Source organism: Epinephelus fuscoguttatus, linkage group LG14, assembly GCF_011397635.1.
Source record: "Epinephelus fuscoguttatus linkage group LG14, E.fuscoguttatus.final_Chr_v1".
Classification (NCBI taxonomy): Eukaryota; Metazoa; Chordata; class Actinopteri; order Perciformes; family Serranidae; genus Epinephelus; species Epinephelus fuscoguttatus.
In genome coordinates, this window is record NC_064765.1 from 14,454,074 (window position 1) to 14,470,367 (window position 16,294).

Sequence of the window (16,294 nt, forward strand, 5' to 3'; positions counted from 1 at the left end):
AGTAATAGAGAGTTAAATTTATGTGTTGAGGTGAGCTACACCTGACCAGAGAGGCCAGACTCATACGTTACTAGTGTTGGTTTTCAAATCCCAATTCAAAATATATATATGTATAGGTACCTGCAGCCCAGTCAGGTTGCACAGGTAGTCCAGCTCCTCCAGGATGACACATCCATACGTGCCATCACAAGAAAGTTTGTTGTGTTTCCTTGCACAGTCTCAAGAGCATGGAGGAGATCAAGGAGAGCTGGACAGGGCCGTAGAAGGGCATCAACCCAGCAGCAGGACCGGTATCTGCTCCTTTGTGTGAGGAGGAACAGAAGGAGCACTGCCAGAGCCCTACACAGTGACCTCCAGCAGGCTACTGGTGTGCATGTTTCTGACCACACTGTCAGCAACAGACTCCATGAGGGTGGCATGAGGGCCTGACATCCTTTAGTGGGACCTGTGCTCACAGCCCAGCACCGTGCAGCTCTATTGGCATTCACCAGACAACACCAGAATTGGCAGGTGCACCCTTTGCCTCCTGTTGTCTTCACAGATGAGAGCAGGTTCGCACTGAGCACATGTGACAGGCGTGAAAGAGTCTGGAGATTGATGATTTTTGATCTCAACAAATTATACAATGTACATCAGTAAAGATTTTCAAGTTGAATAATTTGTTCATCGATATTCTCTTAATTTTTTTGAGCAGTACACACACACACACACACACACACACACACACACACACACACACACACACACACACATTTCATAGAAACCTAAAGAAAAGATGAATGAGCTGTTCAAACTGCAGAAATTCCCTTCATGTGAGAGAAAGAAAAATTAGCATAGAGAGAGGGGAGGCAGAGAAAGCGAAGTGGTTACGTAAGCCCTACGTAATGGTTTATTTATGTCTCTGGGCCAATAAGATCTGCTCAGCCGTCATGACGTAACGCGATCTACTCCAGAATAGCGCGCGGCGGAGGAGCAGCCACACGGAACCGTTGAGCCTTCCTCTCTGGACCCTGTCGCCAATGTTTTGTTTGTTTATGTGGGATTTGTTTGTTTGTCCGGAATAAACCCGGCAGGGGGGAACTTCCGGCGGGATGTCGGAGCTGAAGGAGAGCCAGTGTTACGCACTGTCCAGCGGGAAACTGAACCGCGGCGGCAACGTCTCTGTTTTTCATGTTAAACTAACTGACAGCGCGGCAAGAGCCATTGGCTCCTTTCAAAACGGCAAGGTAGGTTATTTGTTAGCTATTTATCCTCGAATAATTACCTTTAACGCACAGCTAGGGGTGATAGTGTTGTACCACTTCTCCAAAGGGACCCTTACTTATAAACCAAGTGGGGCGAAAAGGCGAGGAAGGCGGGTTTGTGATTCACATTTCAGCCGAACTTCACCACTACCTTCCCCGGCTGTTGTCTCCTACAAGCCTCCTTCTTAAGCTATGAAATGGGAATACATGTTGCATAATACAATGCGGAAACGCTTCCCTGTGTGGTGATGCCTGTAACAAGCTGCTGGCCAAGTCGTTACAAGCTGCTGGCAAGTATTATGAATGTTAATCAGCCGAGGAGAGAAGAAAGGAAACAGGCTGTAGGGGGGAAGGAGGCTGGTAGTAGTAGGAGGGTATTTTGGACTGGAGCTTTTTCTTTTTTTTGTAAACATGAACAGAGTTGCAGCCGGTTTTTTGTAGCTTTGGGAGGACAGATGGACAGATTTAAAGTCATTTGACCCAGTTCATACAAATGAATCAGACACTGCAGGAAGTCAGAGCAGAGAAGAGTCACGTACACTTCCTCTATTCAGTAATTCCTAGTAACACAGATTGGAAACTCCTCAGTGAAGAAACTACAGCCACCCGTTTTCTGCTGAAAGGTGAAAACCACACTGCTCCTGTCATACCTTCAGTATTCATCATGTAACCCTGTTATAATGAGATAGACAGGAAGGAGGGGAAAACACCTCACAATACTGTGCCCATGCATATATCTACTTTCTTTATTTAGCTGTAAGTGTGTCTATTTATACCCCTCTTGGCCTGCCACAGAGACAGTAAAAAAAAAAAAAAAAAAAAACACCTCTGCATGTAGCCGGGCCAAAGTGAGCACTGGCAGCCACCTCGCTCTCTGCACTCATCAACAGGTGGACTCACAAATCCTCTCCATGAAAAGGTCAATTTGATTCTAGTCATCACATAGTTTCCGTCCACGCTGCAAACGTGTCACTTTGGTGACTGTCGTTTCTGCCGTTTCCTACAGGCTAATTCAGCCCTGTGAGACATGACAGGCTGTTATTTCACTCACTTCATGTTCTCAAGTGACAGGCTGCTGCTGCATTTGAGCAGCAGGTCTTAATGACCTTCGCCGGTGCACTTATTAAAACCAAATTGAATTTATTTAATGGGCACAACATGCACAATTCTCAGGATGCAGCAGAGGTACATGTATCACTGTGAAGTGCTCGTCTAATTTGGAAAAACAGAAACTATGATTAGGTTAAAACCTGTATCAACAAATCTGTGTTTAGGGAGTAGAAGCACTCAAGTAGGTTTGCAAATTGGTGTGAGGCTGATCTTAAAGGTACACTATGAAGGATTTTCTTTCAGAGTATAGACTCATACAGAAGTTATCTCCCTCAGTCGTCGCTTATGACCCACCAGAAGTGTGTGGTGGTGTTTTATCCTGTATTTTCTTCTTATTTTGCTATGTTTGGGTCCAGATGTTCCTCGGCACAGTGTGCAGATGAGGTTGCGACTTCATAAAAAGGTAGTGACCGGGTGCCAGACTGTAAGCAGTATGCATCCAAGAGAAAGCTACAACAATCGTGGACTCAAGGCAGAAAAACACAAATATAGGGAGGTGAAACGCCACGCAAACAAAACTGGGGTTGACTTTCACTTTCACCAGCGATACTGAGACAAACAGTAACCAACAGTTCCTGCATAGTGTACCTTTAAGTATTTCATAGTGTACCTTTAAGTAATTTACATGAAAAGAGCAGGCGTCACGGTGGTGCAGTGGTTAGCACTGTCGCCTTGCAGCAAGTTCCAGCCCCCCCTCATTGCAGTCGTCACGATGAACAGTTTTACAAAAACGATCACAATTCGTTGCGGCAGAATCAGAGATAACGTATGTTTTTCTCCACACATTCTTTTTTTCCCCTTGACAAAACTTGGTGCAACATTACCCACAATGCAACCCGATCAGAGATTCAGGTGCGTTATGCTAATAGCAGCTAATGTAGCCTTGAGCCGCTAGCCTTTAGCAGAGATGAGAAGTGCGGCTACAGAGAGCTCACATCTTTCTGACTCCACACACCCAAATTTTTTTCATTTTCAGATTTATCGTCTACAGCCCAGACCGACACCGACTCAAGTGACTTCACTTGAGGCAAATTATCAGATTTCATGCAGCTTCCTCTGCAGCCACAGAACGCTTTATACAACTAGTTTTTCACTTGTGTAGTAGTGCCTGCACCGAATATGTGCCAACAGAAACTAATGTCTAAAATTTGACCTCCCCTCTACATTCATGCTTTCAGCTATCAGTTCAGTCAAGGGCTGGGCAATTATTGGAGAACGAATGGGAACCGACATTCGGAACCTCTAATTGATGTAATCTTACTAATTTCCTGCAATATCGATACACCAGTATCATCCGCGCTTTCTCTCTAATATTTACTACAGTCATTTGGCTCCTCTCCGCTAGTAACCAAGAAAAGAAGTTGTCGACATATTATAGCCTTGTTATATTTATCTTTAAACCAAAATTTGAAATTTAAAATTGCAATTTTCCCTGTGGTATCTAAAATGGCACTGAATATGGATATTTTTTTAAGGTATCCTGTGACAACACTACAATGCAGTGAGGTATACAGATTAAAATTTGGGGAAATGGATAACTTGGTATTAGATTCAGCTGTAGAGTTGCATTAATCGATTAATTGATTAGTTGTTAATTATTCAATCAATAGCCAACTAAGTTTATATTCCATTTCTCGATTGAAGTACATTTTTAGTTGTAAAAAGTCAAAATATTCTGATTCCAGCTTCATAAATCTGAATATTTTCAGGTTTCTTTACTCCTGTATGATAGTAAACTGACTATCCTTGGCTTTGGTTGACATTTTTCACAATTTTCTGACATTTTATAGGCCGAACAACTTATTGATACCTTGAGAAAATAATTGACAGATTAATAGACATTAAAAATAAACATTAGTTGCAGCCATACTGAGCTGATAACATGTTGTTAACTGGGAGAGGAAAAAGTGGACTTGATGCACTGCAGGCTGTCACATTAACCAGTAAATGTGCATACAAACAAAAAAGGTTGGGACCCACCTTCATCCTAAACACTTTGCACAGTCATGAAGAGCAACAGCTAACCGACAGTAAAGGAAACGGTTTGAGTAATTGCAGTGATGAAACCACAACGAAGGAGGATGTAGCGCTTGTACAAGCAGCTCAGACCACAAAACACCCTCTGTGATGTACGTTTTACATGCCGTCTTAGCTGGTGTGTTATCAGATCGTACATGTGTGTGAGTGTGTGTGTGTGCTTACTGGTGACTCCAAGACACACTTGAACTAAATGATTTGTCTTTTTCTTCAGGGTCGGTCCTCCCATCCCACCATCTCTTTTAATGGCAACAAAGGGGTAAGAGGAACTGTTTGTTGACCTGTTGACATACACCAGTTTATTGATATCATCTCAGGCATGAAAGATGTTTAATTGTTTCTCTCGTTTGTGTCACAGAGAATCACCATCCCGTGCTCAGAGAACAGAGATGAGTTGAGGATATTCACCTTCGGAGTGACTAACGTCGCTCGGGATAATCCGCATGGGAGTTTCGACTGTGTCCAGCAGCTCAGCACGGGGTAAAACACAACAAATTATCTCTTAAAACACACAGTTAGTTCACAAGTTTTGAATATAAGGTGCAAAACTAAATCGGAAAGCAAACAGTAAATTGATGACGCTATAAAAACAGAGATCACACATTTTATGGTGCCTGTGGATTATGTGTTGTATCCAAAACCAACTCATGAGCGCTGTGAGCGTGTTTGCAGCAAAGTGATTATATGTTTACTCTCTATGTTTAGAGTTAACCGAGCTTCTGAGCAAGTTTCAATATTTTAAAATGTCTCTGCCCCCCTGCTGCTGTGTGAAAGTCACCCTGCTGTTAACGTCTCTCCGTCAGTCGCTTTAAATGCCAGTGAGAACCCAGGGTGTCCTGACTGCACGGCTCCACGAAGCCTGGAAATAGTGAGAGCGCGCGAGAGAAGTGATTCTGATAAATGCCAAGAGTTGTGAAAAAGTTGAGGAATTATTCATCACATCTGCTGCTTGAGTCCAGACACAGATACGAAAACAAGCTGCGGAGCTGTTTGCCAAAATGACACATGGTAAACATAATGTTAAACTACAGATTGGTGTTGTGTGTTTGGCAGCAAAGTCACGCGGCTGATTTAAGCAAACATCTAATTGAACACTAAAACATCAGCAAAGCAAACACACACTCATCTGAAAGAGATAACATATAGAAGGAATCCTGAACGCTCTGTCAGATCGCTGTCTTCAGCTGCTTCTCCTCCCTCCTCCCAGTGCTGCCGAGGAGCTGTCATGTCTCGGGGTGATTCAGAAAAAGATGACAGTCAACGCTACAGATGACTCGTACGATAAGGCTCGTCAGAGCATGGCGCAGGCTGAGGAGGAGACGCGCAGCCGAGGGGCCATCGTCATCAAACACGGCGGGCGCTTCCAGGGTAAGAAACACACAGAAAGAAAGAAAAAAAAAAACACTCACATGTGCGATCTACAGACTGCTCGGTTATACAACACATGACTCCAGCTAAGGAAGAATACTGGCCTGGAGACAAATCTGTACACAGTCAGCCATATTGCATCGGTTGCCATGGCAACACGTGTGGTAACCAGTGACATGGTAACAGTTAATCTTATTTTCTTCTGCAGGTTTTTGTCCTTTTTGTCTGTTTTCTTCGACATACGCACACACACAGCAGGGTAGATATTGTAAGTGTGTGTAATAATTTTAGTCTCAACAAACACACAAAGACTGTTCTGTGCGACACGAGCACCAAAATACACACGATGAAAACAGTGATTTAGCCTTTTTTTGTTGTCACCGCTGTCTTTCTTCTCCTAAACCACCAAACCACTTCCCCCTAAACAGATATTTTTGCTGCCGTCATCTTGTTTCGGTGAACGCACACTTACGCACATACAGTACACGCACACACACACACACGACACACACCAGTTTTGATGATTTTGTCAGTTCCGAGGAAGCCTGTACAAAAGCACTTCCTCGCTCACGGCAGGCTTGTGCAACTGTGTGGTTATTTCCTAAATTAGATGGAAGCTTGTGCTCACTGAGACTTGAATGTGAATCCCTGTAACCCAACTGTGGGTTTGTGAAGAGGTGAAATGAGGTCTCGTCTCTTTTCATCCACAATCCAGCCACAGGACAAATATGGTGATCCACTAAATCCATTTCCTCTTGTGCCTGATCTCACCAGAGCTGGCCTGAAAAAGCACTCTTCTTAAGGAGTGGGTTCACACATTTATAGCCGGGATTTATGTTCAGCCTAGTGACTTTCTAAAAACAAAAACGACATCACAAGGTAACTCACCTTTTGATGATGAAAACCAAAGCCAAGCTTGAGCATAGTTTTACTTTATAAGGCAAGTGCTGCTTTTGATGTGAGATTTCGTGCTCCCTACAGGCAAGAAAGTGACGGTGCGAGCCCCGGCCCCTGCGCTGGCCAGCCTGACCAAGCCCCGACACTCGTCCCAGTCTCTCCTGAGTAAAGTTAAGAGGGGGGTTGGCGTGTCCAAGCCAAAGAAGGGCGCCTGTGCTTCACACAGGAGGAGCGTGGGTGACGTGCAGGAGAGGCCGCTCAGGGAGAGGGTAACACACCTGCTGGCTCTGAGGCCGTACAAGAGGCCGGAGCTCATCCTGAGGCTGCAGAAAGACGGACTGACAGCAGGAGAGAAGGACATGCTGAACTCTGTGCTGATGGAGGTAATTTATTCTCCTCTTTAGTCACATTAACACAGTAAATCTTTTTTATTTACGACACTAAACATCCATTTCTGTGAGTTAGATAACAACATGTCACCCTGAAAACAGATTTGTACTCTGAGCACTGATCTAAGTCTTTCTCACCTGCTTTTTTTGTGTGTGTATTTGTGTGAAGGTCGGCCAGCTCAATAGCAGAGATAACACATATGTTCTAAAAGACGGTCTGTATAAGGACCTACAGAAGGACTGGCCAGGCTACACTGTGGGAGACCAGCAGCTTCTGAAGCGAATCCTCGTCAGGTAACACAAAAGAGATACTTGCCACCTGCTTCATATCATGAAAATGTCTAGCATTCAGCTAGAAGGAAAGGATATATAGTTCAGTCAGATACCAACTAGCTGCAGGAAATATGGAGCCTTCAGAACTAGAATCAGGAGCTAAGTCTGTGTTCAGACTGCCAGCTCTTATCAAGTTTTTTGGCGTATCCAGATTGTGTCCAGATTGATTTTTAGAAAGTCTGGACAGCTTAAAAAAACAACACATGAAATGTGATTTTTTTTTTTTAAATTGAATCTAACGAAATTTGGAGATGAGTTATAATGCAATTCTAATTTGAGATACAGATGCTTTCAGTCTGGACACTGTGGATGCTCAAATTGAATTTCAAAGTGTCTTTTGCGCACCGTGTCACCGAAGCTGATCTTTTCCAGCTGAGTTGTGTGCATGAGTCTGTCTCTGGGCAGTGAACTGGACTGAGGAGAAAAATCTGACATACTGGACACTATAAAGGGAGGGCTGTTGTGTTTTAGCTTTATTGGCATGAACAAAGATGTGTTATTGCCAAAATAAATAAATAAATAACTTAAGAAATAAATAAATACAAGTAGAAATAAAAGTAATTCATATTTTACATGTTACATACATTCATACATATACATATTCAATACACAGTTGTCGTATATAGGTTCTATGTTATACTGCTGCTCCATTTTTGAATATTATACAATATAATATACATAGTACACTGCTTTTTTTTAAACAGATGAATACATATTAATTGTTGGTCCCTCAGGCTGTGACAGGCAGATACATATTTATCTGCACTATATTACAAATGCCAGCAGAGTGAGGAGGCGTTGAGTGTCTATTCTGCCCATGAGCACTGCACGTTTACTTTTTTTTTTTTTTTTTTCCCCCTGGTCCCTGAGAGTTGAAAATATTCAACTTTGGGTAAAATGCTGCAGCCACTCATCTTTGTCACTTACAAGCTGTCTAACCACAGTGGAGGGCTGGGACAAATACCACAAAGACCAGCTGTCATATTGCTTAAGAACAATAGTGGAGGAGAAATTAATACAGAATCCACATAGTCCAGCGGGTATGTCCTCTCTCCCTATGTGCTTCAGCTTTCCCCATTTTAAGAGCAAGTAGATACTCTACCTTGTGCTGACATATTTGCTCCCGCAGCCATTCTGTATCATAGCAACCAGGCGCAACCAAAGCATCTCAGCTGAAAAAAACTCTGCGCTCCAGATTTTGCCTTTTGCCTGAACAAGTTTTGCCCAGAAGCTAACATTAACAAACACTTTCCTACCATGAAACACTCTCAGAGAATGGCTGAAAACCCATTAACAGTATACAAGACAAATCACCACGACAGAGGCTGTTACATTCAAATCTATTGCAAGTGCTGAAAGAATCAAGGGGAGTTAGATTAACTACACATGGTCAGGGTTAATGTTAGTGTCGTATAAATCACAAACTCAGAACAGTCAGTGGGTTTTTTCTCTCTCTCGGATGATAGACAGCAGGTTGTCAGTGTACCCTCGAGTCATCCTAAAATATGCCTCAAAATGGCCATCATGGAGGAGAAGCTCCTGGACCAACTGGCGGTTCTCCCCATGATCCACCCTCTTTTAGGGTCTCGTGTACCCACACAGATCTCTTTTTGTGAACAAAAAAATATTTGCTTGTGTTTTGACAGCAGCTCAAAAACTGTGAATACTATACTGTATATGCTAAAATACAGTGTAGAGTTTAATATTTTATGTGTCTCCTGTTTATTCTGTGCAGGAAACTGTTTCAGCCACAGCAGAACCTCCTCACCGTCCCAGAGGCCCAGGTCAGTCCACTACGAGACACCCCCAACTCCTCCCCAGCGCACCGTCCAAAACCTTCCCTCCCAGAGGAATACACCGACCCTTTGGCGAGTAAGAAGCCCAGGATATCGCACTTAAATAGGAAAACAGCCAGCGACACGTCAAGAGCGAGGCCGTCGGAACAAGCGGCCCTTAAAGACGTCACAGAAGCGGCGGGAGACGGCGAGCAAAAGAACTCGCTTGATCCTGGAAAGCTTTTTGACTCCTTGTCAGTGGTCTGCGAGCAGGAGGCAGAAGTGGCAGAGAGGCTAGAACCAACTCCCTGCGCTCAGGAAGAACCCACGGTCACGACAGACCTCCCTCAACCCAAATCTGATCGCCCTCCGTCACCGCTGATAGTGCCTGATCTGAAAAGACACACAAACAAAAGGAAAAAGAGCAAACACAAACACAAAGATCATGTAAGAGAAATACTTGCTCTTTAGTTTATGGTTTTCCCATTTTACATGATGCATTGGTAACTGACTTTTGTGTTTCTTGTTCAAGGAGAAGGACAGCTGGAGAGACAGGAAAGAGAGGAGAAAAGACCACAGTTCAGAGGATACGAACAATAAAGTTTCTAAGGACGGCATAGGTGAGTGCTGTCAGCTGTTGACTGGTGACTTTACGTTTTAATTTTTCAGTATTTTCAAATAGTTTAACGCCGTTTCTTTTTTCTTCAGAGTCAAGTGAAATTTTGTTTGACTCTGGTGTACTTAAAGCTGACAAAGATGCACCAGACTATCTAACGTAAGTAAACCTGTTATTGGTTCTTTGACACAAAATACATCCAAGGTTTCAAAATGTAACACAATATCTGAGATCACAGATTTGGTTATCAGGGTTGTGTATGTGTTTCTCTGACCTTGATCTCAAAACCACAAATGCTTTCTTTGTGTTCTGTAGATGTAGGTTTACTGATCTGATCACAGTGTCCCTGTATGTTCTCTGCACAGGAAGTACACAGTGATCCGCAGCCACGAGCAGAGGCAGTGCTACAAGCAGGATTTTAACACTGAGTACAGCGAGTACAGAGATTTACACGCTCGTATTGACGGAGTCACGCGGCAGTTCATGGAGCTGGACACGCAGCGCAAAAGGCTACACCATGAATCACATAAATACAAGGTAACATAAAAAACCACGAAGACATTCAACATTTAACTTTGTGACTACTGTCAAATTACTGAAGGGGGTCCATCTGCATTCTTTTCTGGGTACTCCAAATGGAAACCCCCTCTCTGCTCTTAGTAAACAGAAGTGAGGTAGGTAAGAGTGTTGGGAGCTAATAATTATGCTAACTGAAAGGGTTAGTTTGAATGTTTTTGAAGTAGGGTTGGATGAGGTAGACTTATCCATAGTCAGTCTAAAATTTTCACTGCTTTACCTTGCCGTCAGACAGCTCTTTCCAATGGAGAACTGAAGCTGTTATATCACTCTCTTCAAAGCCACCAGGCTCCTTTGACAAAAACAGTCATTTTACCTGGCAGAACACGGGAGTTGCTGGAATACTGCTGCCTCAATTTGTTTGTTTGTGGTTTTAATTATGCCTCTGGCCGATGATAGCCAAGGCTGATATCGCAAGAACACCTTGAGGAAATTTCTTCAAATTTGGCACAAATGTCCACTTAATGATGAGCATATTAGATTTTAGTGGTCAACGATCAGGGTCACTGTGACCTTGCGTTTGTCTTCTTCTCATAAATGCGATATCTCAAGTAGGGCTGCAACGATTAGTTGACTAATCGATGACTAATCGACTATTAAAATAATCAGTGACCATTTTAGTAGTCGACTAATCGGTTTGAGTAATTTTTCATAGAAAAGTACTATAAAAGTACCCAAAATACTCTTATTGCAGCTTCTTACGTTCAGATATTGGCAGCTTTACACACTCTCCCATGACGGAGAACTCAAACCCTTTGGCGTGAGTACAAAACAAGACATTAGATGACATCATTTTGGGGTCTGGGAGAGACAGACCGACATTTTTCAACATTTTAACACATTTTTCAATAAAATGATTAGTCGACTAATCGAAGAAATAATCGACAGATTAGTCGACAGTGAAAATAATCGTTAGTTGCAGCCCTAATCTCAAGAAGGCCTTTCGGGAATTCTTTCAGATTTGGCACTAACATCAACTTGGATTCAATGATAATCTCATTAGCTTTTGGTGGTCAAAGGTCAAGGTCACTGTGGCCTCATGTTTTTCTCATTCTCGTTAAACACAATATCTCAAAAAGGCGTTGAGGGAATTCCTTCAATTTTGGCACAAACGTCCACTTTGACTCACAAGATTCCACAGCAGTACATTGCTAACCTACTGTGTGGCTAAAGGGGTTAAGCGCAGTTTGGACCAATGATTCACAAGATGACAAAACCGTTTGAGAACGTTGTAGAGAAAAGTTGCGGCGGTGTAAACTGGCCGTCAAGCCTCAAGCCGGCTGATGGTGTCACCTGCAACCCGGCTGGCAAATCGCTGGCAGCTGGTTTTAGAATGTAAGGCGTGTCACCTGTTTCTACAGCCAATCGACTTGTAGTGAAATCCACTGTTTCAACATGTCTTATCGCAAATCTTTGGTCAGAACTGGGCGAATACAGCTAATGCGGAAGATTGATAACACACATTTCTCAAAGGAGGCTTGGCTCAGTTACAAAGAGGCACATTATGTGGGCTAGGGGGTTTATATGTAGCAACGTCATCATGCGGGAAACCTACGTCAGGTCACGTGTAAATACTCTATAAGAACGGCTTGGGAAAAAAGCATTATGATGCTAAAACATACATATTTCAACCAAGATTTGAATGTTCACACAATGTTCAAACACTACTGGGAAGATACAGAATGATAACCCTCAAAACTATAAATTATGGACCTGCACCTCAAGTCATAGATTCTTCTTCCAAAGAGATACTCTGCATGAAATCTAAGTTCAGAATAACACTCATTCCCTTCTTGTTTCAGTCTTCCTTTTATAAAAATGCAAATTTGTAAATCCACAAATTTCTGTTATAGGCTCTGTAGTTGCACCAGAGGTAGCAAATAAAGTCACATGTCTGCAAAATAATCACTGTTATTAACATACTGTGTAGAGGTGAATCCATACACAAACTCCACAGCACGATAAAACAGTTTTGGTGTCACAGTTTAATACCTTTTTTGAAGGAACACAGAAGAAATGAAGAAAACATTTTTGCCATTTAATCTGAAAACATGACCTTAATTGGTGCTGAATATAACTTTAAAAATTCTTTAAAAACTCTTACTTTAAAAATTGTGCCACTGAATGTCGGCATATGTTCATCAAGGAAAGAAGTGGTTTTCTTTCAAACAAACAAACAAACGTTATGTTTACATTTACTGTTACTCACTAAAATGCCCTATTTGTTTTTGAGCTCCAACAAACATGTTGAACACATTTCCTTCCTTGCAAAACATTTTTTTAAGCAGAAGTCATTCAGCAAACTTTAACAAACAAACACGATGGAGGTTATTTATTTATCTGTGTGTATTAATGAATTCTTGTTTCTCTCCTTTAGACGCTTCACAATCAAATTGTTCAAGAGTATCGCAAAATTAAAAAGGTAAATTTCTTTTGTCAAGATTGCTTCATGGGGCAACTCCACTCCTGTCTTTGCTTCTAAATAACCAAGTCTTTTATTTGTCCCTGTAGTCCAACCCCAACTACAATCAGGACAAGATGCGCTGTGAATATCTGCACAACAAACTGGCCCACATCAAGAAGCTCATATCAGAGTACGACCAACAACAGCTCTGATTGTGAGACCAGCGATCTTAGACGAGCACAATAATCCCCCTGAGGCTGGGGAGGTTCACGCTGCTGAGCTGAATGCCATCGAGCTGGAAGTCTATGGTCTTCATGGCTGAACGTGGTCTCACAGGACCTGCTGGAAATGTCGCTGAGGGCGGGAGTCATTTGTGAAGAGAGGCCGTGGTATACTGGGAAAAGCAGACCTATAATATGAGATCTTTTCTTAGAAGATGCGACATCATCTTTGGAAAAAAAAAAGTTGGACCAGTACAGTGACACGATACTGCCAAGGACACAAGGAGAAACATTACTTTTACAAAGAAGTTTAAACTAAACTCTTTAAAAATACAGATGCACACACGTGGAGATGTGGTGCTAAGAAAACATTTGTAGATTTCCATCCTCCATCACACACTTCAGCTTTGTTTGGGTGTTTGCTTATGTGTTCTGTTCGCCAAGTCAGCATTAACATTTGAGCCGGAAGCATGATAACCGCACGCTGTACATACCCAGACGGCTCGTATGGCAGCTGGGAGGCAGATGTGCACATCCTGAGAAGATATCTGTTTGCTGGGTTCGGTGAATTGAGACTGTATCAGTGTTGTTGTGTCAGTTCTGCTCGGGTCAGGCCCGATCTGCTCCGTGATGATTACTCAAAGTATTGCCAGCGCCTGAAATGGTTTCCAGTTCTGGGCTCGTAGTATTCCACTGGTGTTCTCCCTCATGTGGCTTTCCTGGGTGTTGAAGACAGTATGAATCATTGATAGCACTATATGAAGTTGTATTCAGGGACTTAACAGTATGTGTAACTGTTTATAATTATCAGAGTTCGGAAAGTTACGGAGTCGTTGTTACTGTTTGCTGAGACGGTGAAGAGCTGAGAAACAAAGACTTTGTTGCATGCTGTGTACTTTACAGAATGCATGCGGAATAAATCAGACGTTTTGTCAGAGTTTCAAATAAATTCATTTGTATTCATTTTGTTTGATCTTTTTCCTTATTTATAATGTTTGTCACGTACAAGCCAGACTCCAAAAAAGTCTGGATGCTGTGTAAAAGGTACATAAAATCCTTTTTTGACCTATAGTGGGGGATAGAAGTATTAAACACGTCAACATTTAATGCAGCTATTCGCATGAAATTAGACCAGATATTGGTGTTAACTCAATAAAATTACACTGATAAAGAAATCATGATGTTTTAACCCTTAAAAATAAAGTGGACTGACAATAAAAAAGGACTGAACATGCTATCTGAAATGTTTTCAATACTTGGAGAAGCCTTGGTTTGCGACGCCAGCTCCAAGATGCTTCCTGTCTGAACAAACTAATCTCTCACATTGTTCAGGCTGGAGTTTGGCCCACTCTTCCACACAGACTGTCTTTGACTGTTGAAGATTTTGGCAGGCTTGTTTGTGAATCTTGAGAAAGAAATCCATCTTTCAGAACTTCCCAAATGCTCACTGAGTGTTGTTTAAAGAAACACCACCAAGAAGAGGAAGAAGAAGGAGAAAGAGGAAGAAATACCACTACTAAAACTACTACTATTACTACCACCATCAAGAAGTAGAAGGAGGAAGAAGAGGGAGAAGGAGGAAGAGGAAGAAGTACTACTACTAAAACTACTACTATTACTACCACCACCACCACCACCAAGAAGTAGAAGGAGGAAGAAGAGGGAGAAGGAGGAAGAGGAAGAAGTACTACGACTAAAACTACTACTATTACTACCACCACCACCACCAAGAAGTAGAAGGAGGAAGAAGAAGTAGAAGGAGGAAGAAGAGGGAGAAGGAGGAAGAGGAAGAAGTACTACTACTAAAACTACTACTATTACTACCACCACCACCAAGAAGTAGAAGGAGGAAGAGGAAGAAGTACTACTACTAAAACTACTACTACTACTACCACCATCAAGAAGTAGAAGGAGGAAGAAGAGGGAGAAGGAGGAAGAGGAAGAAGTACTATGACTAAAACTACTACTATTACTACCACCACCAAGAAGAAGAGGAAGAAGAAGGAGGAAGAGGAAGAAGTACCACTACTAAAACTACTACTATTACTACCACCACCACCACCAAGAAGTAGAAGGAGAAAGAAGTACTATGACTAAAACTACTACTATTACTACCACCACCAAGAAGTAGAAGGAGGAAGAAGAGGGAGAAGGAGGAAGAGGAAGAAGTACTACGACTAAAACTACTACTATTACTACCACCATCAAGAAGAAGAGGAAGAAGAAGGAGGAAGAGGAAGAAGTACCACTACTAAAACTACTACTATTACTACCACCACCACCACCAAGAAGTAGAAGGAGAAAGAAGAGGGAGGAGGAAGAGGAAGAAGTACTACGACTAAAACTACTACTATTACTACCACCACCAAGAAGAAGACGTAGAAGGAGGAAGAGGAAGAAGAAGGGGAAGAAGGAGGAAGAAGAGGATGGAGGAAGAGGGAAGAAGAGGAAGAGGAAGAAGTACTACTACTAAAACTACTACTATTACTACCACCACCACCAAGAAGTAGAAGGAGGAAGAGGAAGAAGTACTACTACTAAAACTACTACTATTACTACCACCACCAACAAGAAGTAGAAGGAGGAAGAGGAAGAAGTACTACTACTAAAACTACTACTATTACTACCACCACCAACAAGAAGTAGAAGGAGGAAGAAGAGGGAGAAGGAGGAAGAGGAAGAAGTACTACTACTAAAACTACTACTATTACTACCACCACCACCAAGAAGTAGAAGGAGGAAGAGGAAGAAGTACTACTACTAAAACTACTACTATTACTACCACCACCAAGAAGAAGACGTAGAAGGAGGAAGAGGAAGAAGAAGGGGAAGAAGGAGGAAGAAGAGGATGGAGGAAGAGGGAAGAAGAGGAAGAGGAAGAAGTACTACTACTAAAACTACTACTATTACTACCACCACCAAGAAGAGAAAGAATGAGTAGTAGTAGAAGAAGGAGGAAGAAAGAAGATGTATTTATAGCACTTATATGGATACTCAAAGATACTTTACAGAGAACAAGAACAAGAAGGAGGGGGTAGAAGGAGGAAGAAGTAGAAGGAGGAAGAAGTAGAAGGAGGAAGAGGAGGAAGAAGGAGGAAGAAGTAGAAGGGGACGAGGAAGAAGTAGAAGGAGGAAGAGGAGGTAGAAGGAGGAAGAAGTAGAAGGAGGAAGAGGAGGAAGAAGGAGGAAGAAGTAGAAGGGGACGAGGAAGAAGTAGAAGGAGGAAGAGGAGGAAGAAGTAGGAGGAAGAAGTAGAAGGAGGAAGAAGTAGAAGGGGGAGGAGGAAGAGGAAGAAGGAGGAAGAATGAAGATGGATTTATAGCA

General features: G+C 42.3%; 1 protein-coding gene across 1 annotated transcript; it reads left to right on the forward strand.

The window, feature by feature from the left end:
* The first annotated feature begins 945 nt into the window (after positions 1–945).
* LOC125901131 (RNA polymerase II elongation factor ELL-like) lies at positions 946–13,933 on the forward strand. The gene is made up of 12 exons (XM_049596545.1): positions 946–1,226; positions 4,606–4,650; positions 4,750–4,871; positions 5,599–5,759; positions 6,741–7,039; positions 7,215–7,339; positions 9,114–9,600; positions 9,686–9,773; positions 9,862–9,928; positions 10,135–10,306; positions 12,723–12,767; positions 12,857–13,933. Exons 1-12 carry the CDS (start codon positions 1,092–1,094, stop codon positions 12,959–12,961), a joined length of 1,851 nt encoding a protein of 616 aa, XP_049452502.1. The 5' UTR covers positions 946–1,091; the 3' UTR covers positions 12,962–13,933.
* Positions 13,934–16,294: the final 2,361 nt, after the last annotated feature.

Coding starts and splice junctions, on each gene's coding strand:
- LOC125901131 (XM_049596545.1), top strand. CDS start 1,092: ATGTCGGAGCTGAAGGAGAGCCAGTGTTACGCACTGTCCAGCGGGAAA. Junction 7,040..7,214: donor TGAACTCTGTGCTGATGGAG/GTAATTTATTCT, acceptor ATTTGTGTGAAG/GTCGGCCAGCTCAATAGCAG. Junction 12,768..12,856: donor AGTATCGCAAAATTAAAAAG/GTAAATTTCTTT, acceptor TTGTCCCTGTAG/TCCAACCCCAACTACAATCA.